Here is a 19,128-nt window from a genome sequence, read left to right as displayed (position 1 = left end):
TCGAACAAATGACATGCCCCATGGTTGATGAAAAGGTAATAACAGTGACTCCGCTAAATAAATAGATTAAACTACAACCAATTCTTTGCGTCTTTCTCTGAGAAGATTGTCCCAGAGAAAAACAGACAAAGAGGGCTATTGCAATAGGCATAGAAAATGGACACACAGCTAATTTAACAGGCGGATAGAAATTTCAATGGCCCACACTCAGCCCAAACCCAACAAAAGCCCATTTCTCTCACCCACCTCCCAGAACAACAAGATACTCTCTATCTCTCTCTATCTTCAGAGGCAAGGAAATAAATCGGCGAAGTCAGCGGAGATGACCCACAAGGACTGGAAGGTACCCGGCAACAGGGGGGCTGACAGCAGAGGCAGCGGCAGTTTCAAGTCGCTCCCAAGTATAACGGCGGATCTCGCCGGCGGCAGCGCGCCGCTTCTCCTCCTCTTCGAAATTGCTCTGGCAGGCGGAGAAGAGCTCCTCATCCATCTCTGCAAGCATCTTCCTCACGTTCTGGGTCACATTCTGCACTGCTTGATTCCAGTGCGTTTGTGTGTTCTTCTCCAGGTAAGGAAAGATGCACGGCACGATCACATCTCGGTTCGGCGTTATTAGGCTCAATATTCGATCGTTGTTCCATAGATGCAGCGCCCTCTCTGCCACCTGATCCATGAGAGTCATCATCATCATCATCATCATGGTTGCCAAGTAAACATCACTTTGGACATGACAATCCTCATTAATTAGTCGACTACATCATCATGATTAACATCAGATACAGGAAGCCCGAGATCAACAATCTCCACAGATTCAAAGACAAATGTTGATCAAAATACGAAGAACAAATTTCTGCGATCCTAGAGAGGGATCATCAAACTGACAATAGTGTAGGGATCATGCAGATATCTATTATCCTCAAAGAAATTTGCTTCAAAGAAAGAAATTCTTTTTATTTTTTCTTTCCCAACATTTTGTATAGGTTCCTGGATCGGAATGGATCCCCTGGATTGAATCGGATCTAAATAGTGGATCGATGGAATTGCCTTGATAGCCAATCGGTTAGGCTGAGCCGATCCATCAACTCAGCCGGGTTGAGATCAAACCCCCCTCTGCCTACCCAACAAAGCGGTTGATTGATTAAAAAAAAAAAAAGACAAAGCGGTTGTTTGATGATTGATGAACTGATCCAACCAATCGGACCAGCCAATTCAATCTGATTGACCAATTAAGAGGAATGGGCCGACGGACCAATCGGTTGCTGCCTTGTGGTGCAGATTCACTGAGAGAGAGATGATGATGATGACGAGTCCTTAAATTCATCATTCGTCTTCCAGTGTATTTGTACCTCGCATTGTCCTTCATCCACGAATTGTTGACAGATGATGGCGATACCTCATACTTTCATCACTCTCTCTATTTTTAAAAAAGGGATAAGGAACACTATGATGAGTCGTCATCGTCGTCATCGTCCTCATCCGTAGCCTGCAGCTATGATGATGATGATGATGATGATGACGACGATAATGTATTTGACCTATCCATCATAGCCTGGGGCGACAACATCTCATCATCGTCCCTGATAGATGACAAAGCCGTCATTGTGGGCGAGACCCAGGCTGAAGCTCAGCCACATTTCAACAAAAAAAAGAAAGAATACAAAGAAAACACCCACAAAAAAAAAGATGTATAACGAACATACCTGAAAGTGGGAACTGCTGAGACAGCAACCAATGCGCTGAAACAGGGGCACCATAATCTTTTGAAACTCCCCCATGCTCGTAGACTCCAAAATCTCCTCCACTTCGCTGAGGAACATCACCTCCTTCTGGCTACTAGTAACCGGCCAGTATTTGAGCAGACCCCTGATCACAATACTCGCCAGCTTCGGGTCCTTCTCAATAAACTGGGTCACGCAGAAGGTCAGCTGCTGCATATAAACCCCCACAGTCTTTGGCTTATGCATCGGTATAAGCACTCTACACAAGAACAGCTTGTGTTCTTCCTTGAGTGGAAGCGCGAACCCGCTGATGATGCTGCCAAAGACCTCCAGCAGCTCAGCAATGCCTTTGTGTCCCTCTGTTTCAGACACAAACCTGCAGAAGATGTTGCTGACAGCCTTCCGGATGAAGGGACGATGAACCATGAACTTGCCATAGATCCTGTGCAGAGTGGTCTTCAAGCAATCCCTCTCTCTCGGGTCGTCGGAATCGAAGAGATCGAGCAGACCCAGTAAGAACGAGTGATCCACATACTTCTTCACGACCTTTGCTTCCACCAAGGAAGAGAGGATGAAATTGAGGAGCAGCTCGTGAACCAGCTGCAGGTGAGGCCAAGCCGGGTCGAAGACGGGCTCGTCGTCGTCGTTCTCGCCGCCGCTGGAGGACAATGATCTGAAATTGGGGGGGAAAACTCTGAACAAATTGGTGGCGATCATGTTGCAGCAAGCAGCAATGGCTGGCTCTGAGAATTTGATCGTGGCGGCGGCGACGAAGTCGACGAGCTCGACGAGTACTTGGCGCTTGAGGTCCTTCTCGGCGGAGTGCTTGCCGGGGTCGTTGAAATCAAAGACGACGCAGCAGAGATTGAGCTTGGCGATGAAGAGATTCTGTTTTTCTCCGCTTGGAACGTCTTTGAATGATAGCAGGGGTTCAATTCCGGCGACCACGCAGGAGGGGAAGACTGCAGATGACATTTTTTTGACGGATGCCGCGGCCGATCGATTAGCTCCCGCGGTTTGGAGTGGATTGTTGTCGCTGCTGCCGCTGCAAGAAGGATCTGGCGTTGCATCCGACTTGGATGATTTCTTCTGGAACTTGCGGACAAATTGCTTCCACATCGTGATCCGAGGTCTAATCAAGGGATAAAATAGAGCTACGATTGGGGAACTCCGCCGGATGAAAAAAAAAAACCCTAAAAAAGAGAGATCTAGCGAAAATAAGAGCAAGATACACACAAAATCATGAAAAAAACAAGGGAAAAAATCGCCTCACCGAATACGGCTGAGATTGCGTAGAAAAAACAGGGATCAGAGATGTGTCGATTCGCCGAACGCGCGACGAAACCCCGCGAGATCCTCAGCAGAGAGCAAGAAGGACAGTGATTCCGCGCAAGATCTGGCCTGAAATCCGATCCGAGAGAGCGGAAAGCGGGATTTTGGGGAAGATGGCGAGCAGGCGGGGCGCAGACCTCCAAAGAGCGAGACGAAGCTCATACGAAGCAGGGAAAGGCTCTTTTACGCCATGGCCGAACCGATCCCGTCGCTGCCGACGCGCCTTCAAAGCGATCGGGAAATCTGAGCCGCCATGGACGACCTCGAGGTAGCGGACTGCGACTCCAACGACCACTCCCCCCCGGGTAGAACTCGAACCCACCTCGTCAAATCCCACTCTCGAATCTCGATCGGTATTCGATCCATCTCTACCTCTATCTCTACGCCAGGATTCGCGCAATCTGGACCGTCGGATCAAATTCGAAATCCGCGCCGAGATTCGCCCTCTCGTAAGCTGGCCCGATTTATCCCCCAAACTTTTAATTAACCGGCTAATTAACGACACGTCTCTTTCGGTTTAAACTAAATAAAAAGCAATCGCTGTACCGCCCCACCTGACCCAAAAAGGAATCTTGCTAGTGGGCTGAAAAAGCCCAGTACAGCACACCGACCAATGGCCCAGAGCCACGTGGCACAGGCTTGGCGCCAACATCTACAGACTGGATGAACGGGACGAATGCTCCGTCCCGTCCCGTCCGTCCTTCCTCTTGTGGAAAGTATAAATGTACTAAAATACCATTTTTATGATTTTCTTCTCAAACTTTAGAACTTATATGATTCTGAACATGTATCATTTTCCATCATAGACGGGACGATTTTAGCCAGTTTAGGGTTTAGAGTTTCATGGTATATTTTTTTAGAAATGGCAAAAATCACGGTGCCTAGTACGTCCAATCCTACAGTTGTGCCCGTAGTTCGATCCATCCGGCCATGGACGCAAACCAGGCGGTTTTATTTGTTAAGTGGACTGTTTATCAGCATTTATAGCCATGACTCGATCGTAAATGTCCCAAATACACACATACCCTACTCACGCCACTCCCATGATGCATGAAAGGAAAAAATACATCAGTGATACCTAGTAGGAGCCTGGAGAAGGTGGCTCGGTGCCGTAAGAGTGCTGGAACCCGGTGGCACAGTGATGCATGGGATGCGCGTAGTCCGTCGCCGTCATCAGGAGTTATTGTTGAGGTGCGCGGCGGGTCATCAATCAGGAGTTAATGTTAGGGTTTAGGGTTTAGGCTTTATGATGACGAGACAGTTCTTCCGACGAATTGAGGCAGTACTCCGCAACCAGACCCAAAAAGGAACCTTGCTAGTGGGCCTTTCCGGCCCACAACATCATGCCGACCAATGGTCCACCGCCATGTCGCAGAGAATTAGAGCTTTTTCCTCAAATTTTAGAACTTCTATGATTCAGAACATGTATCGGTTTAGTTCCGCCATAGGTGTGCCAGTTTCCACATCAGCACAAATTGGGGTGGTTATGTGACGAGACGGATCCAGACGGGACAGTTCTGAGACAGGACGGTTTCGGACAACTCAAAAAAGTGAGATATGGGATGAGGTGAAAACCATCTTAATAGACCATGTAATTTTTGCTGGCAGGGAGTAACACAGGGAGACTTGATATGTAGAAACAAGAAGCATGGAGACCGGGGACGAACTTTTAGTTTCTTCATCTGTTCTTCGATGGCCAGCTCGTCCAGAGTAAGGCAATTGCTGTACACGCTCGTGATTGGGAGGGATTGCGCCGAAGAACTGCTACGACGCCGCCGAAGAACGCAGTGGGAATGTCGTGGCCAGGTTCACGGCTTCTGTGCTCTTCATCAATCGCAGCCGCTTGCATGATTCCACGAACATTCTGCACACAAACAACGTTTTGATTCTTGAGAAGCGTCAAGAAACAAAGAAGTTACTGATCCTGAGATTTGGAAGAAGAAATTGACTGTCTTGTTATTAGAAAAAATTCAGAAGAAAAATAATTAATCTTACTTCCATGGCACATCGCCCACAAGCATCCAGTCACCATCCTTGTCCTCGTAGGTTGGGACATACTCCGTCCCATCGCTAGTATCCACCAGCCTTGTCTCGTCAGGGTAGTTGCCTGTGAGGAAGAATAGATCCTTGATTAATTAATCTATATGTTGATATAGTTAATGAACAATTTGGATCAGATTCTTACAGACAGTGAAGCGGGAAAACATGTCTTCCAAGGCTGAAAGCAGAGGCTTGTAGCCAGTGTAGAGCTCGAGGTCGACCTTTCGCAGATACGGCGCGCCGTCCACCGCGACCTTCACGTATCTGCAGCTCTTCATGGCGTTCTTGCGGAACGATCTCACCGGCGGCCATCCTACCACTTGCGCTCTGCGTCCAGATCCGACGGTCAGAAATTTTCTCCCCAGAATATCACATATATCTCGAATTTTAAAAAGAAAACCGGGTCCTGGATTGCAATCAGGAAGATCAAAGATTCCTCTCAGATTCATGAACAAAGGCCACGATTCAAACTAAAAAGGATCAAATCACACCTCCCGAACTCTGAACAGGATGAAAAAATTACAAAAATGGACGAAAAAAATATTCGAAACACCAAACAACCACCAAACCGGACGAAAAAATATATAAGAAAAAGACGATAGATAGACAATAACACGTCTCCAGGAATATTAAGCAACGATTCAGAATAAAAAGTTATCTAATCACGCCTCCCGAACGTGTTACAGTACGAAAAATCATACAAAGAAATTCTAAATCTCCCTGAAAAAAATAACGAATCGGGCGAAAAAATCTAAATCGAGACATGCCACACAACCCCTAAACCGGATGAAAAAACATATCATAAAAGACGGTAGAGAGAAAATTACTCGTCTCCAGGAATAATAAGCAACGATTCAAATTAAAAAAAGGATCAAATCACGCATACCGATCGCCAAAACGGATGAAAAATTATAAAAAAATATAATAGCGAGAAAATAACAAATCTTCATGAGTAAACAACGAATCAGACGAAAAAAATAATCGAAACATGCGTCACAACCACCACACCGGATGTAAAAATTATTAAAAAAAAACGATACAGAGAAAATTACACAACTACAAAAATCACAATCAACGATTCAGATTAGACGGGGACCAAATCACGCCTCGCGAACGCCAAACGGGTGAATATTTATGAACAAGCAACGATTCAGACGGGAAAAAAGCGCGAATCCCACCTCCCAAACACCGAACCGGATCAATGAGTTAGGAAAAACAGAAAATAGACGGAGATCGATACAGACGGAGACGATCTAAACTCACTTAGCAAGGGGCTTGGCGGAGGGGGAGGCGGAGGAGTCCATCGGACCATCGGCAAGAACAGGACCTTCAGAAAACGCTCTCTTCCTCTCGATTTCCACCACACCGGCGGTCGATACGGCCCTCGATCCGCCACCAGGCAACGCAAGCTTGAGCTCCGTCTCCTCAAACCCTAACTCGGAGATCTCCGTCTTCGGCGATCTTCCAATCGCCGCTTCTGAATCCATCCTCCGATCTTCCTCCGCCCTCTTCGACCACAGATCGATCCGATCGCCCTCCCTAAGCTCTAGATCGAGCCCCCCCCCCTAGATTTGCCCCCGCCATAGCCTCGTTCTCCAGTCCCCCCTCCCCCCCTCTTTGGCGAGAACGAAACTCCACTACGGCGCTTCCCCACCGTCCGATCGCCGGTCCCAGCTGCCTGAGCCGTCGGATCGGTGCGATTGGCGTCCACGTCAACGACACCGAAGAACGTGAACTGTCGGAGGCCTGTCGCAGAGCAGGGGGCTAGATCGGACACGTTTCGTTATTTTATTGGCTGAGACGGTCCACGCAAACGAATTTTACGGGAAGCAGGGTTTAAACGAAATAAGAGTTTTAACCGACCGCGCGTGTCTTGGAAGTATTTTTTTTAAAAAAAAAAGTGGGATTATCTTGACTGTCGGGAGAGAAGTAGGGACTTGTTAGGACACCAGAAACTCTCTGTAATTGCTTACATGTCCTTTTTATTCTAGTCAACGACAAGGATGAAGAGTAAAGCGACTCCCCTTCGACTTTCTCATCCCCCTCACCCTTTTGCAGGTTGCTGTGAACATCCTGCCCAAGTATAGAAATATGAAAGCAACCCATGAGATGACAGAAAATGAATGAATGATAAAAAAAAGAGAATAAGAACAATCAGGATAACAAGGCAGGAACAAATAAAAGAAAACAATTAGACAGAAATATAGATATAAAGACAGAGAAAAGACTAAACAAAGAATACTGTGAAGATCAAGACTTTTAAAATCTCAAAGACAGTAAACATGGTGAAGAAGCTCATCAATGAACAAGACAGTGTTCAGCAAGTATAAAACCAATGGGTAGAAAAGAAGACGAAAAAACATTAAAAAACGAAATAAAGAGAAAGGAGAGAGTAAAATTAAGATTGAAGTAGAATTAATAAAAGTGTGGGAATGAAAATAAATAAATAAATCAAGAATATGAAAAAAGAAAATTAAGAACCCATCCGAATTTCTGAAAAAACGAGAGAGTGAAAGAAAAAATAAAATGAAAAATGGCGTAGAATTAGTTAAAATGAGAAAATGGAATAATAAATAAATAAATAAGAAGATAAAACAAAATGAAGAACGAAAAAGTAATCACAAGTAGATAATGCAAGAAAAAATCAATTAAGAAAAAGAACATATTAAATAAAAAGGAAATACGATTAATAATAAATACAAAATGAAAGAAGAAACAAATTATAAAAGAACAGAATAAATAAATAACCGAGAAAAGAAAAAGAAGAAAATCTTGAAAAGAATAATCGTCTTCAAACTCTTAAATGACTTTATGATGATCAAGAGGCAGTCCGTCAAACTCCCAAACCCATACTAAAGAAGACGGGGAAGAAATTAAAACCATAGAATAAATTAGTATTATATATAACAAAGTCAAGAAAAACTGTAACTAGAGAAGAAATTCCCGCAGAGAGAAGAAGCTCCCCAGTGACTAGGACGAACAAGGCACAGTCCATCGACTTTGAAACCGAATAAAACAACACCGCACAAGCGGTAGAAAACATACAAGAATAAAAAAACAATAAAAACAAAAAATAAAATAAGGAAGAAGAACTCACTTCCAAGGGACGTCTCCGACGAGAAGCCAGTCACCATCCTTATCCTCATACACCAGCGTAAGATCGTCCCGAGCGGCCTCGCCTGTAAAAACACACCAAACAAATAAAGAAGAAGAAACAAAGAAGAAGAAGAAAGAAGAATAATTTATGGGGAGAAAAGAGAATTACTCATCCCAAAGAGAGAACAGATAGCGGCGGAGAGACCAGCGTAGCCGTCGCACGCGCCAAGCTCGAGCTTCCTCAGAAATGGCGTCCCGTCCACCCCCACTTTCACGTACGTCGTCCTCTCCGCTTCCCCCGAATTCCCCGGCGGCCCCAACCTCAGCTCCGTCTCCATCTCCTCTTCTTTCTTCGTCTTCTCCTTCTTCTTCTTCTTCTTCTTCTTCTTCTTCTTCTTCTTCTCCTTCTTCTCCTTCTTCCTCTTCTTCTTCTTCTTCTTCTTCTTCTTCTTCTTCTTCTTCTTCGTATTCGTCTTCTTCTTTCAAACTTGTTCTAAGAAACAGCTATTGGATTATTCTGTCTTATTACTGCAGCGTGGGTATCGTCCCCCGCTTGTCTCTTTCTCGGCTGGTATTTTTTATATTGTTTTTGGAGCAGGCTGTTATTGTTATAGAGACGGCGCGCGATCCGAGCGGGAGACAGGAAGGCAGACGTGGCGGGCTCGGTGGTCGGGTCGCCGGCACGAAGGCTGGGCGGCTGCCGCCGTGCCGGGCGCCGCCGGGGACACATCGGACGGTGGGGGGGATGGCGCCGACAGATTGGACGGCTAATAATAGTCTAGATTTCACTAGATTTCCAGAAGCAGCCATGATGACGAGGGGGGCGCCGGCGGCGGCCGCGCCGCCCGGTGGGTCTTCCAACGAACCATCACTTGCCCTTTTAAAGTTTCTCTCTCACGAGTTTAGACATTAGAGAGAGACAAACAGTCGGAGGAAGAGAGAGAGAGAGAGGATAGCCCGAGAGAGAGTATCGTTATTGTTTCAGATGAGACTTGAGAGAGAGAGAGAGAGAGAGAGAGAGAGAGAGAGAGAGGATAATTCATTCACGACGTGGAGAGAACAGCCGAAGGAGAGTCCTTTTTGGGGTGGATGGAGAGAGGGAGAGAGAGAGTAAGTTAGAAGGAGACAGGGAGAGAAAGAGAGAGAGGGAGGGACAGAGAGGGAATGAGAGTCAGAAGGAGATTGGGAGAGGGAGAAGGAGAGGGAGAGGAAGAGAGAGATGGACAAAGAGACAGAGAGAGAGTTAGAAAGAAGAAGACGGAGAGAGGAAGAGAGATATGGAGGGAGAGAAAGAGGGAGAGGAGAGAAATGGAGGTACAGAGAGGGAGAGAGAATTAGGTAGAAGAAGACAGGGAGAGAGAGAGAGGGAGAGGAGTAGAGATGGAAGGAGAGAGAGAGGGAGAGAAAAAAGAGAGAGGCAGAGGGAGAGGAAGAGACAAATGGAGGGTGAGAGAGAGAGGGAGAGGAAGAGACAAATGGAGGGTGAGAGAGAGAGGGAGAGGAAGAGACAAATGGAGGGGGAGAGAGAGAGGGAGAGGAAGAGACAAATGGAGGGAGAGAGAGACAGAAGGAGAGAGGAGAGAGAGGAGAGGTAGAGAGAGAGAGAGGAAGAGACAGATGGAGGGAGAGAGAGACAGAAGGAGAGAGGAGAGAGAATAGAGGAAGAGAGAGGCGAGAGGGAGAGAAATAGGGAGAGATACTTCCTATTCTCTTTCTCCTCACTGGAGGGATACAGGATGAGAAAATTCGTTCATTAATTTAAAGTATCCATTAGTTTGATACAAGAGGATAGAGAAACAGTAAAGGGACGTATTAGGAGTTAGAGACTACAACCAAAAGAAAACATTCTTTTAATCCTTTCGTGAAATAAACGCAAATGAAAAGATATATATGGATCATGGATAGGATAGAGAGAGAGATCCAAGACTCTTATCTTTTTCACCGCATTCGGAATCCAATGATGAGAAGAAAACTAATGATTCAATCAGAACAGTTCATAAAAGACGAGAGAGAAACATATAGAAAGCGAGAGATGGTACATCCAATTTTCCTTCTTTTCCCCTTCTCAGCCGAAAAAAGCAATCTATGTTTTGTCTCCATCGATGGAGAAAAAACGAGGCCGATTCATGCACTCCTTTATTAGAAACTTACACACATTCTACAGATAATGCATAAGTTTAAACACATATAGAGACAGGTAGAAAGGGATGGAAAAAGTTATCCTTGGCTCTTCCTCTTGCTTTATCAGAATTAAAACCACCTTTTCTTGATCGATGGCGAAAAAGGAAACTCATTAACCCATTCCTTAAACAGAGACAGAATATATGTGCATAACAGTTATCCGTTCATATAGAGAGAGAGAGAGAGAGATCGAAGAGATGGAGAAAATGACCCAAGGCTATTTCTCGTTCTCTTTCCAAATAAAAAATACAGATCAAAATTTGTGTCTAAATCGATGGAGAAAAAACCCATTCATGCAATCCTTAATTCACAGCTTTCACATCAACATGCAGATATACACATAAGTAAAGAGAAAGCGATTGGGAAAACTACCCAAGGTTCTTCGTCTTTCTCATTAAAATCAAAACCCCAATTTTTCTCCATCTTCTGAAGAAAAAGAACCACCACTCATGCATTCCATGCGTTCTCAACTTTCACGCGAAAAGCAGATAAAAACATTTCTATATACAGAAACGGACATGCAGGGAAATCGTGGGGAGAGAGAGAGAGAATGAGAGATTAGGTGTTCAGAGTTCTGTGGAGAAAGAGAGAGAGAGAGATTAGGTGTTCAGAGTTCTGTGGAGAAAGAGAGAGAGAGAGAGATTAGGTTTTCAGAGTTCTGCGGAGAAAGAGAGAGACAGAGAGAGAGAGAGATTAGGTGTTCAGAGTTCTGCGGAGAAAGAGAGAGACAGAGAGAGAGAGAGAGATTAGGTGTTCAGAGCTCTGCGGAGAAAGAGAGAGACAGATAGAGAGAGAGATTAGGTGTTCAGAGTTCTGCGGAGAAAGAGAGAGACAGAGAGAGAGAGAGAGAGATTAGGTGTTCAGAGTTCTGCGGAGAAAGAGAGAGACAGAGAGAGAGAGAGAGATTAGGTGTTCAGAGTTCTGTGGAGAAAGAGAGAGAGAGAGAGATTAGGAGTTCAGAGTTCTGCGAAGAAAGAGAGAGAGAGAGATTAGGTGTTCAGAGTTCTGTGGAGAAAGAGAGGGAAAGCGAAAGAGAAAAAGACAGATAAAGAAATAAAGAGAAAGTGAGAGAAAAAGAGAGACAAATAGAGAGAAAGAACGAAAGAGAGAAAGAGAAAAAGATATATAGAGAGAGAGAGATACAGAAAGAGAAAGAGAGGCCGGCGTTGTGGGTCAAAGGAGGTCGGTGGGGGAGAGGATTTGCTTGAGGGCGGCGCGCTGGTCGGGGGAGAGCTTGGAAGGGAAGCGGACGTCGAACTTGATGCGGAGGTTGCCGCGCCGGCCGGGCTGCTTGACCACCGGCATGCCTTCCTTGGCCAGCACCAGCTCGAACCCCGGGCAGACCACGTCGCCCACCGGCACGGCCAGCTCGCGCCCGTCCAGGGTCCGGACGCGGACCGTGGCGCCGGCCAGGGCCTCGGCCAGGCTCAGCCGGTGGTGCAGGACCAGGTCGTTGCCCTCGCGCCTGAACAGCTCGTGCGGCTTCTCGTCGATGACGAAGACCAGGTCGGCCGGCGGCTGCTGCTGCCCGTTGGCCATGTCGCTGCTGCCCTTGTCCGGGAAGGTCACCTTCGTCCCCTTCTTCCACCCCGGCTTCACCTCGATCGTCAGTATCTCCGACGCCTCCACCGCCCGCCTGCGCTTCCGTCTCCGTTACTTGAACGCATATCTTCATCTCTCTCTCTCTCTCTACGTCTAGAGAGAGAGAGAGCAAGAAAGCATGAAAGAAGGAAATAATCGGATCGGATGGTTTTCATGGGGTGTTTTTGCTCTTCCTCTCTCTCCCTAGAGGGCGAGAAGCTTGTTCTTAGATACTCGGCGATGCAGGAGAGTGGATAGAAAGCGAGAGAATCAGAGGGTTTTCATGGGTTCTTCTCTCTTCGTAGACAGATAAAAACCAGTTCCAGGCATTGGCATAAGAAAGAGAGAGCAAGAAAGAAGAAAAGGATCGGATGGTTTTCGTGGGGTGTTTTTTGCTCTTCCTCTCTCTCCCTAGAGGGCGAGAAGCTTGTTCTTAGATACTTGGCGATGCAGAAGAGTGGAGAGAAAGCGAGAGAATCAGAGGGTTTTCATGGGTTCTTCTCTCTTCGTAGAAAAATAAAAATCAGTTCCAGGCATTGGCATAAGAGAGAGAGAGAGAGAGAGAGAGAGAGAGAGAAACAGTCGGGGGATTTTCATGGGTCCGCGCTCTTTCTTTTCCTAGAGAGAGAGAGAGAATCAGATGGTTCTCATGAGTTTGGGCTTCTTTACTCTTTTTAACGAGAGAAAAACTAGTTTTTGGCTTTAGCATGAAAGAGAGAGAGAGCGAATAAAAGGATTTTCACGGGTTCGTGCTTCTTGTCTCTTACTACCAGGAGAAAAACCAGAAACAAGCATTGGCAAGAGAGAGAGAGCAAGGTAAAGGATTTTCACGGGTTCGTGCTTCTTGTCTCTACCAGGAGAAAAACCAATAACAAGCATTGGCAAAAGAGAGAAAGAGAGAGCGAATTAAAAAGATTTTCATGGGTTCGTGTTTCTTGTCTCTTCCTAGTAAGAGAAAAACCAGTTACAAGAATTGGCATAAGAGAGAAAGAGAGAGAGCGAATTAAAGGATTTCAAGGGGCCGTGCTTCCTGTCTCTTTCTAGAGAGGGAAAAACCAGTTCCAGGCATCGGCATAAGAGAGAGAGAGAGAGTTAAAAGATTTTCATGCGTTTGTCTCTTCCTAAAAACCAGTTCTAGTCATTCGCAGGAGGGAGAGAGAGATCGAATTCAAGGATTTTCATAGGTTAGTGTTTCTTTTTCTTCCTAGAAAGAGAATCTGTTTCCGGGCATTAGAATAAAGAGAGAGAGATTGAAATGAATTTCCATGGATTTCTACTGGCCTTCTCTTCCTAAGAAGAGAAAGTCATCATCAGCTGTGAATTTATTCAGTTGATGTTCACCACCTTCAGGTGCCGAACATAGGGAAGAAAAGTCCAAGAAGAAATGATCGGGACCCACTGAAGGATAGAATCTACCAAGAGAGAAAGATACCGGCCAGAACTTTTGTTTTTTCGAGGGTTACGAAAAAATAAACGAAGGGATAAAGATTCCATAGAGCGGATCTTCAGCACACAAACAATCGAAAAAATAATGATAATTTCAGGAATCTCCCAAGAGAGAAAAATCCAAGAGATTATATGACTTGACCGGAGATTATATGGCTACGCTTCAGTTTCCAATTTTATAATGTAAATTAAAATAAAATAGAAATTATAGCTCTACATGGGTGGACCAATGAAGATTGCCCAAATCATCACTTTCCTTCGAACTATTAGAAAGTTACTATAATATGCGAAAGACCATTTCAACAAAACAAAGTTCAAGAAAAAAATCGCAACTTGGTAGAAAAAAAACATAACCAGAAAACAATCATATGAAATTAAGGGACTGCAAAAATTATGAATCGAGGATTTTACCCGTTGGCATCAATGACCTTGCGCGAGATCTTCATCTTCCTTGTGGAACCATTGTAGAGTTCTTCAAGACTGCAGGCCAGTTTACTTTCAATGGGCGGCGGTTTCTTAGAAGCGCCGCCGGGGGCGGCGGAGGTTCCATCGGTGTAAGATCTGAACATACTATCCAGCCCGCCGGTGCTGCCAAACATCCCTCCACCGTCCGATTGAAATCTCGTGGATCTGGAAGCAAAACCAAACGGATTGCTCCCGAAGAACTCCGCAAATATGTCCTCTGCGTTTCGGGGGTTGAAGTGGAAATTTGAATCTCCGTTGGAGAAGGAGGCTGAATTTCCAGAGCCAGGCGGGGGCACCCCTTTCAAACCTTCTTCGCCGTAGTGATCATATACAGCCCTTTTCTGCGGATCACTGAGAACCTAATCCAGTAGGAGGAAACGAAATTTAAGGGTTTCTCTCCAAATTTTTGGGAAGAATTTGTATAGTTTCGTAATGGTTCTAGAGATTTTGGTACAAGCTTTCGATATAATTTGTTAAGAATCCTGTTGATGATCCTCTAAATTCCTCTTGAACATGCGCATACCTTTTTTGTGGATCACCGAAAACCCAAACCCGTAGGAAAGAGCGAATTTCAGGGGTTTCCTCCTAAAAGAGGAACAATTTTTTGAATTATCTAAAGGTTCTGATGAAATATGTAATAAGATTTCGCTATAATCCTCGGAAATGATTGTTGAATTCCTCTCGAACTTCTGCGCTTTCTATTTCGAGATTGTCAATGTAATTTGCGATAATTACAAATGTTCGATTGTAATTTGGGGGTATTCATCTCAAAACATCCATCATCTACGCGAAAAGTTATAATGGAGCCCTAATTTTATGAGATGTAGGAGAAAAAATTATAAAAAAAATCGTACCTCATACGCCTCGGAAATTTTCTTAAACTTGGCCTCGGCCTCCTTCTTGTTGCTGGGATTCTTATCCGGATGCCATTTCATCGCCATCCGTCTGTACGACTTTTTGAGATCTTCATCGCTCGCATTTCGATTCACCTTCAAGATATTGTAGTAATCTACCCCCATGCCGATGGATAAGCTCACACCAAAATACAATAATCACTCTAAATCCTCCCGATTCCAAACAACGAAACACAAATCCCGCCGAAACTTTCCACACTCAAACTCCGACAATGAAATCTCGACAAAATCGACAAACTACTGCTTCATGCTCGATCCGCCACTCCCCATTCATCGTTGACACAGCAATTCCCGACGAAATCCTCCTCCAACTATTTTCTCCACGAACCTCCTCCGATCGACCCGGTCATCAACGGCAGAAATTTAGAGAGAGAGTAAGAAAGAGAAGAAAAGAGAAAGAGTTCTCTCTCATCTTTCCATACACGTGCCGGTTCGGGCTGATTACGTGGCAGCCACGTCATCCCGACGACCGGGGTTAACCAATCGGCTCGGTTCGGGCCGGGTCGTGCGGACAGACCGGCCGGTCCAGGCGCCCAACGGACGCAACTGTCAAAAGTAATTATACCGGTGGAAACTTTTGAGTTGAAAACTTTAAACTAAGGGGATTTAATAAATATTTCTACAGCGCGGAGAACCACTGTTTGTAATTAAAGCTGATTTTAATTACAAAAAAACAAAATCAAGTCGTTTCCGATCTGGCTCACATGGATTTGATTTAATGCGATTATTTTTTTAATATTCCAAGCAACGCACTCTGAACTTGTCGATATAAATAAACAGATATGGCAAGAGAGTTATAGATAGAGATATCGCACGCAGGAGAGAGACATAAAGATATAAATATGGATATGCAGAGAGAGAGATAGATACAGGTTGAGAAATGTAGTAGAGACAAAGTTACAGAGAGAGATAAAAATAGAAAGATACAACAGGAGATAAAAATAGAAAGAGACAGAATGACAAAGGTAAAATTAGAAAGAGAGATAAAGCTAGAGATGTAGATAAAAATAGGTATAGAGAGAGAAGGGTGGCGAGAAAATATAGAGAGAGGAGAGATTTAGAGAGAGATATACAAAGCCTCTAAAAGGCTGGTAATTTACGGATTATGCCACTGAGAGTGCTACTTCAGACAACGGCAAACGTCGCGTTATTCAGTCTTTGATCGTGGATGTCGCTAATGGCGTTGTTCTTGATTTTGATTTGATTCGTTTCATGGGAGATTCGACGCGTTGATGAGGCAGAGATCGACCTTCTGCACCCATGGATCTCAGATTAGGCGTCTTCTCCTCAGTTCCCATCGAGATTCAGCCCCGAAAACCCTAGAATCGTCGTGGATTCGATATGGAGGAAGAATTTCAAGTCAATCCTCGTCGATTTCTCCGTTTCCGGACGGATTCTTTGCTCCTTCAATCGATCGCGAATTCCCTCTTCGTGGTTGCTCCGATCGGCGATCCGTCGTCCGCCCGTCGTCGATTACCGGCCAGATTTCCAGGCCCTTTTGCAGCTCTTCATCCTCCTCGGGAACCCTAATTCCCCCAGACCCAGACCTTCACAATGCCGAATCAGAGAAGGTGTACGAGATCATCACCTCGAATTCAAGCGGCGGCCAGGATCTAGAAAAAGCATTGGACGCCCTCGATCTGCATCTCACGACCGAATTAGTGAACACAATCCTTCAAAAGCTCCGCTACAACGAGAAGCTGGCTTTTAGGTTCTTCACCTGGGCCGGCAACAACCCGGAGGAACGCTACTCGCACGAGCGCCAAACGTACAACGACATGATCGACATACTCTCAAGCACAAAGTACAAGGCCAGGCAATTCGGCGTCCTCTGCGACGTCCTCGATCAAATCAAGAGGACGAACAGGAGATCGCTCGCGACGGACGCTCTCCTCGAAACCCTTCGAGCCTACGCAGAAAAGCACTTGACCCATCTGCACAAGTTCGCCAAGAAGAGGAAGATTAAACCGAAGATCCAGCCCGAAGTCCACGCCCTCAATCTTCTCCTCGACTCTCTCTGCAAATGCAATTTACCCTCCGAAGCAGAAGCTCTACTTCGGCGAGTGAAGAACAAGCTCAACCCCAACGACGAAACCTACAACGTTCTCTTCTTCGGCTGGTGCAGGGCTCGGGACCCGAAAAAGGCCATGAAATTGCTAGAGGAGATGTTGGAGAAGGGCCACAGACCAGAGAGCTTCACCTACAACGCCGCCATTGACGCCTTCTGCGGAGCAGGAATGATAGAAGAGGCCAGAGAGCTGTTCGAGTTCATGAGGACGAAAGGGTCGACCCTCTCCTCCCCCACCGCCAAGACATACTCCGTCATGATCCGAGCTCTCGCCATGGCCGACAAGATCGAAGCTTGCTTCGAGCTGCTCGCTGAGATGACACGTGGCGGCATCCTGCCGGACGTGCCCACGTTCAAGGAGATGATCCAAGGGCTGTGCAGGGCCGGGAAGATGGAGGACGCCCGGAAGCTGTTTGATGAAATGGGCAGGAAGGGTTACCCCCCGGACGTTCTCTCTTACAATTGCTTTGTGGGGGTGTTGTGCGAGCTGAGGGAGGAGGAGGAGGCGGTGAAGCTTTGCGAGGGGATGATCGAGATGGGCTGCGAGCCGAGCGTTCATACTTATAACATGATGATGGGCATGTTCTTCGCCATGGATGAACCGGAGAGAGCTTGGGGAATGTGGTGGGAGATGGATCGGAGGAGGTGTGCGAGAGATGCGGAGTCTTACTGCGTTATGATGGAAGGGTTGTTCAAGTGTGGGAGATCGGATGACGCTTGTCGACTCCTGGATGACGTGATCGGACGTGGGGTGAAGATTCCTTACAGAAAGTTTGATTCTTTGCTGTCGCTGTTGTCCGAGGTGGGGAATCTTGGAGCTATTCACAGGCTATCGGAGCATATGAGAAAGTTCTACAACCGCGCCATGGCCAGGAGGTTTGCCATCACCCAGAAGAAGAAGAGCGCCGGCTCGAGGAGGGCGTAGACGAGGATTATTATTTATTATTATCATAAGGTATTTTGATTTCCTTCAATCTTTGATTTTTTTTCTCTTTCGGGTACTAACATATCATGGAAATTTTGATTTAGATATGTGGTATTTATGATGCGTGCAACATGTAAAGTATTGTCATTTTGGAGTATTCCATACTCTTGGATTAAAAATAATATGTTTCTGTCTTATCGATAGACTTTTTCCTGGATCAAATTGATGTGACATTGTTTAGGGAGGGCTGTATCCGTTTAAAATTTAGTGAAAAACTTGTTTACTCTGTTAAAAGTATTTTTGTTCTGGTAAAATTGCTTTGCTCCGTAGCTCTGTATACTTTTTAATTGCTGCACTTTAGGTGTAGGTGGACTTCTGGACATCCGCTGGATCCCACACCTTGTGGGCAGAGAGTCCTACTTTGCCCTCTTCAAGATTGGCTTAAACCCACTCTATTTGAAGTCAAACGAGACGGCTGCCAGCTGGACCAATAGAGAGAGAGCGAGAGATGTGGCCAAGTTTTTCCCTCTCTATCTAGAAAGCAGACTGACCTTTGAGGAAAGAGAAGGCATTCTCCTAAATGAATGTTCCTCGCTGAGCATGTACTTCCAGCTGTCTCTTCTAGAAATTAATTTTGGGTTGGTTCCTGGCGATTATACATCATGGCCCCCTGCTGCCCCAGAGCTTGAGCAGTCTGTCAATCTTTCCTCTTCGTCTCAATCTTCCTCTTGTGCTCCAGCATGGCTATCTCCTCGTCGTGTTTCGACTACGCAGGCTCTGGCTCTGGCAGCAGCAAAGGTCTTCGTCAACAGCAAGGCACTGCCAGGAAGCTCTGCAAGCTGTGGAGAAAGTGCTGCAAGGCGGCAAAGCAACATAAAACAAGGTTCTACATTCTCGGCCAATGCATCTCCCTGCTCATCTGCTGGCACGACCAAACCCTAAACCCTAAACCCCAAAATAGGACTTGAGTATAAATATCAAACTTGGTATATTACCACCCACCACCCAGTAGCAGAAGACTAGGTTTCAGCATAATCTCGACGTCATCATTTTCTTTGTATAAACACAATTTTGATCAAATTATATCCACGATTTATGTACAATTTTTATCAAGTTATATAATTTTTTTTGTACAAATTCAGGATTTGTGTATAAATACAGGATGTATTAAACCCTAAACCCCAAAAAACATAATTCCTGAGAGACAGACCCATGACTAGACATGGTCATTGTGTTCGCCTTGTGCGAATTGGAGCGAATTGTGCATTATGTTCGGATTTTCGAACAGAACAAAATCAAATTCACACAGAACATCGCACAGACCTGTGTGCGGTTCGGTTTGTGTGAATTGTGCGAATTTTG

General features: G+C 45.5%; 4 protein-coding genes across 5 annotated transcripts; 1 reads left to right on the top strand and 3 right to left on the bottom strand.

Moving 5' to 3' along the window:
• LOC144709043 (Protein phosphatase 2A regulatory B subunit family protein) lies at positions 1-3,403 on the bottom strand. 2 transcript variants are annotated; one of them, XM_078582449.1, is made up of 3 exons: positions 2,992-3,403; positions 1,701-2,911; positions 1-664 (listed from the first exon to the last, which is right to left on the bottom strand). In XM_078582449.1, the coding sequence occupies exons 2-3, from the start codon at positions 2,835-2,837 to the stop codon at positions 314-316; spliced, it is 1,488 nt and encodes a 495-aa protein (XP_078438575.1). In that variant the 5' UTR covers positions 2,838-2,911; positions 2,992-3,403; the 3' UTR covers positions 1-313. The 2 variants fall into 2 exon arrangements, with proteins under 2 accessions (XP_078438575.1, XP_078438576.1); XM_078582450.1 differs by having other exon boundaries at positions 1,701-2,850.
• A 1,210-nt stretch (positions 3,404-4,613) lies between these two features.
• LOC144709109 (auxin-responsive protein IAA1-like) lies at positions 4,614-8,614 on the bottom strand. The gene is made up of 8 exons (XM_078582509.1): positions 8,356-8,614; positions 8,188-8,269; positions 7,090-7,163; positions 6,745-6,836; positions 6,354-6,655; positions 5,236-5,417; positions 5,046-5,157; positions 4,614-4,914 (listed from the first exon to the last, which is right to left on the bottom strand). Exons 1-8 carry the CDS (start codon positions 8,522-8,524, stop codon positions 4,815-4,817), a joined length of 1,113 nt encoding a protein of 370 aa, XP_078438635.1. The 5' UTR covers positions 8,525-8,614; the 3' UTR covers positions 4,614-4,814.
• Positions 8,615-10,644: 2,030 nt separating this feature from the next.
• LOC144709044 (DNAJ heat shock family protein) lies at positions 10,645-15,141 on the bottom strand. Its single transcript, XM_078582451.1, has 3 exons — positions 14,714-15,141; positions 13,806-14,218; positions 10,645-12,003 (listed from the first exon to the last, which is right to left on the bottom strand). Exons 1-3 carry the CDS (start codon positions 14,876-14,878, stop codon positions 11,541-11,543), a joined length of 1,041 nt encoding a protein of 346 aa, XP_078438577.1. The 5' UTR covers positions 14,879-15,141; the 3' UTR covers positions 10,645-11,540.
• Positions 15,142-15,907: 766 nt separating this feature from the next.
• On the top strand, positions 15,908-18,424 carry LOC144709211 (pentatricopeptide repeat-containing protein At1g73400, mitochondrial-like). The gene is made up of 2 exons (XM_078582667.1): positions 15,908-17,796; positions 18,128-18,424. The coding sequence occupies exon 1, from the start codon at positions 16,006-16,008 to the stop codon at positions 17,764-17,766; it is 1,761 nt and encodes a 586-aa protein (XP_078438793.1). The 5' UTR covers positions 15,908-16,005; the 3' UTR covers positions 17,767-17,796; positions 18,128-18,424.
• The last annotated feature ends 704 nt before the right edge of the window (positions 18,425-19,128 follow it).

Source organism: Wolffia australiana, chromosome 11, assembly GCF_029677425.1.
Source record: "Wolffia australiana isolate 7733 chromosome 11, ASM2967742v1".
Classification (NCBI taxonomy): Eukaryota; Viridiplantae; Streptophyta; class Magnoliopsida; order Alismatales; family Araceae; genus Wolffia; species Wolffia australiana.
The sequence above is the reverse complement of the archived record's forward strand: the minus strand, read 5'-3'. Positions and strand labels throughout refer to the sequence as shown.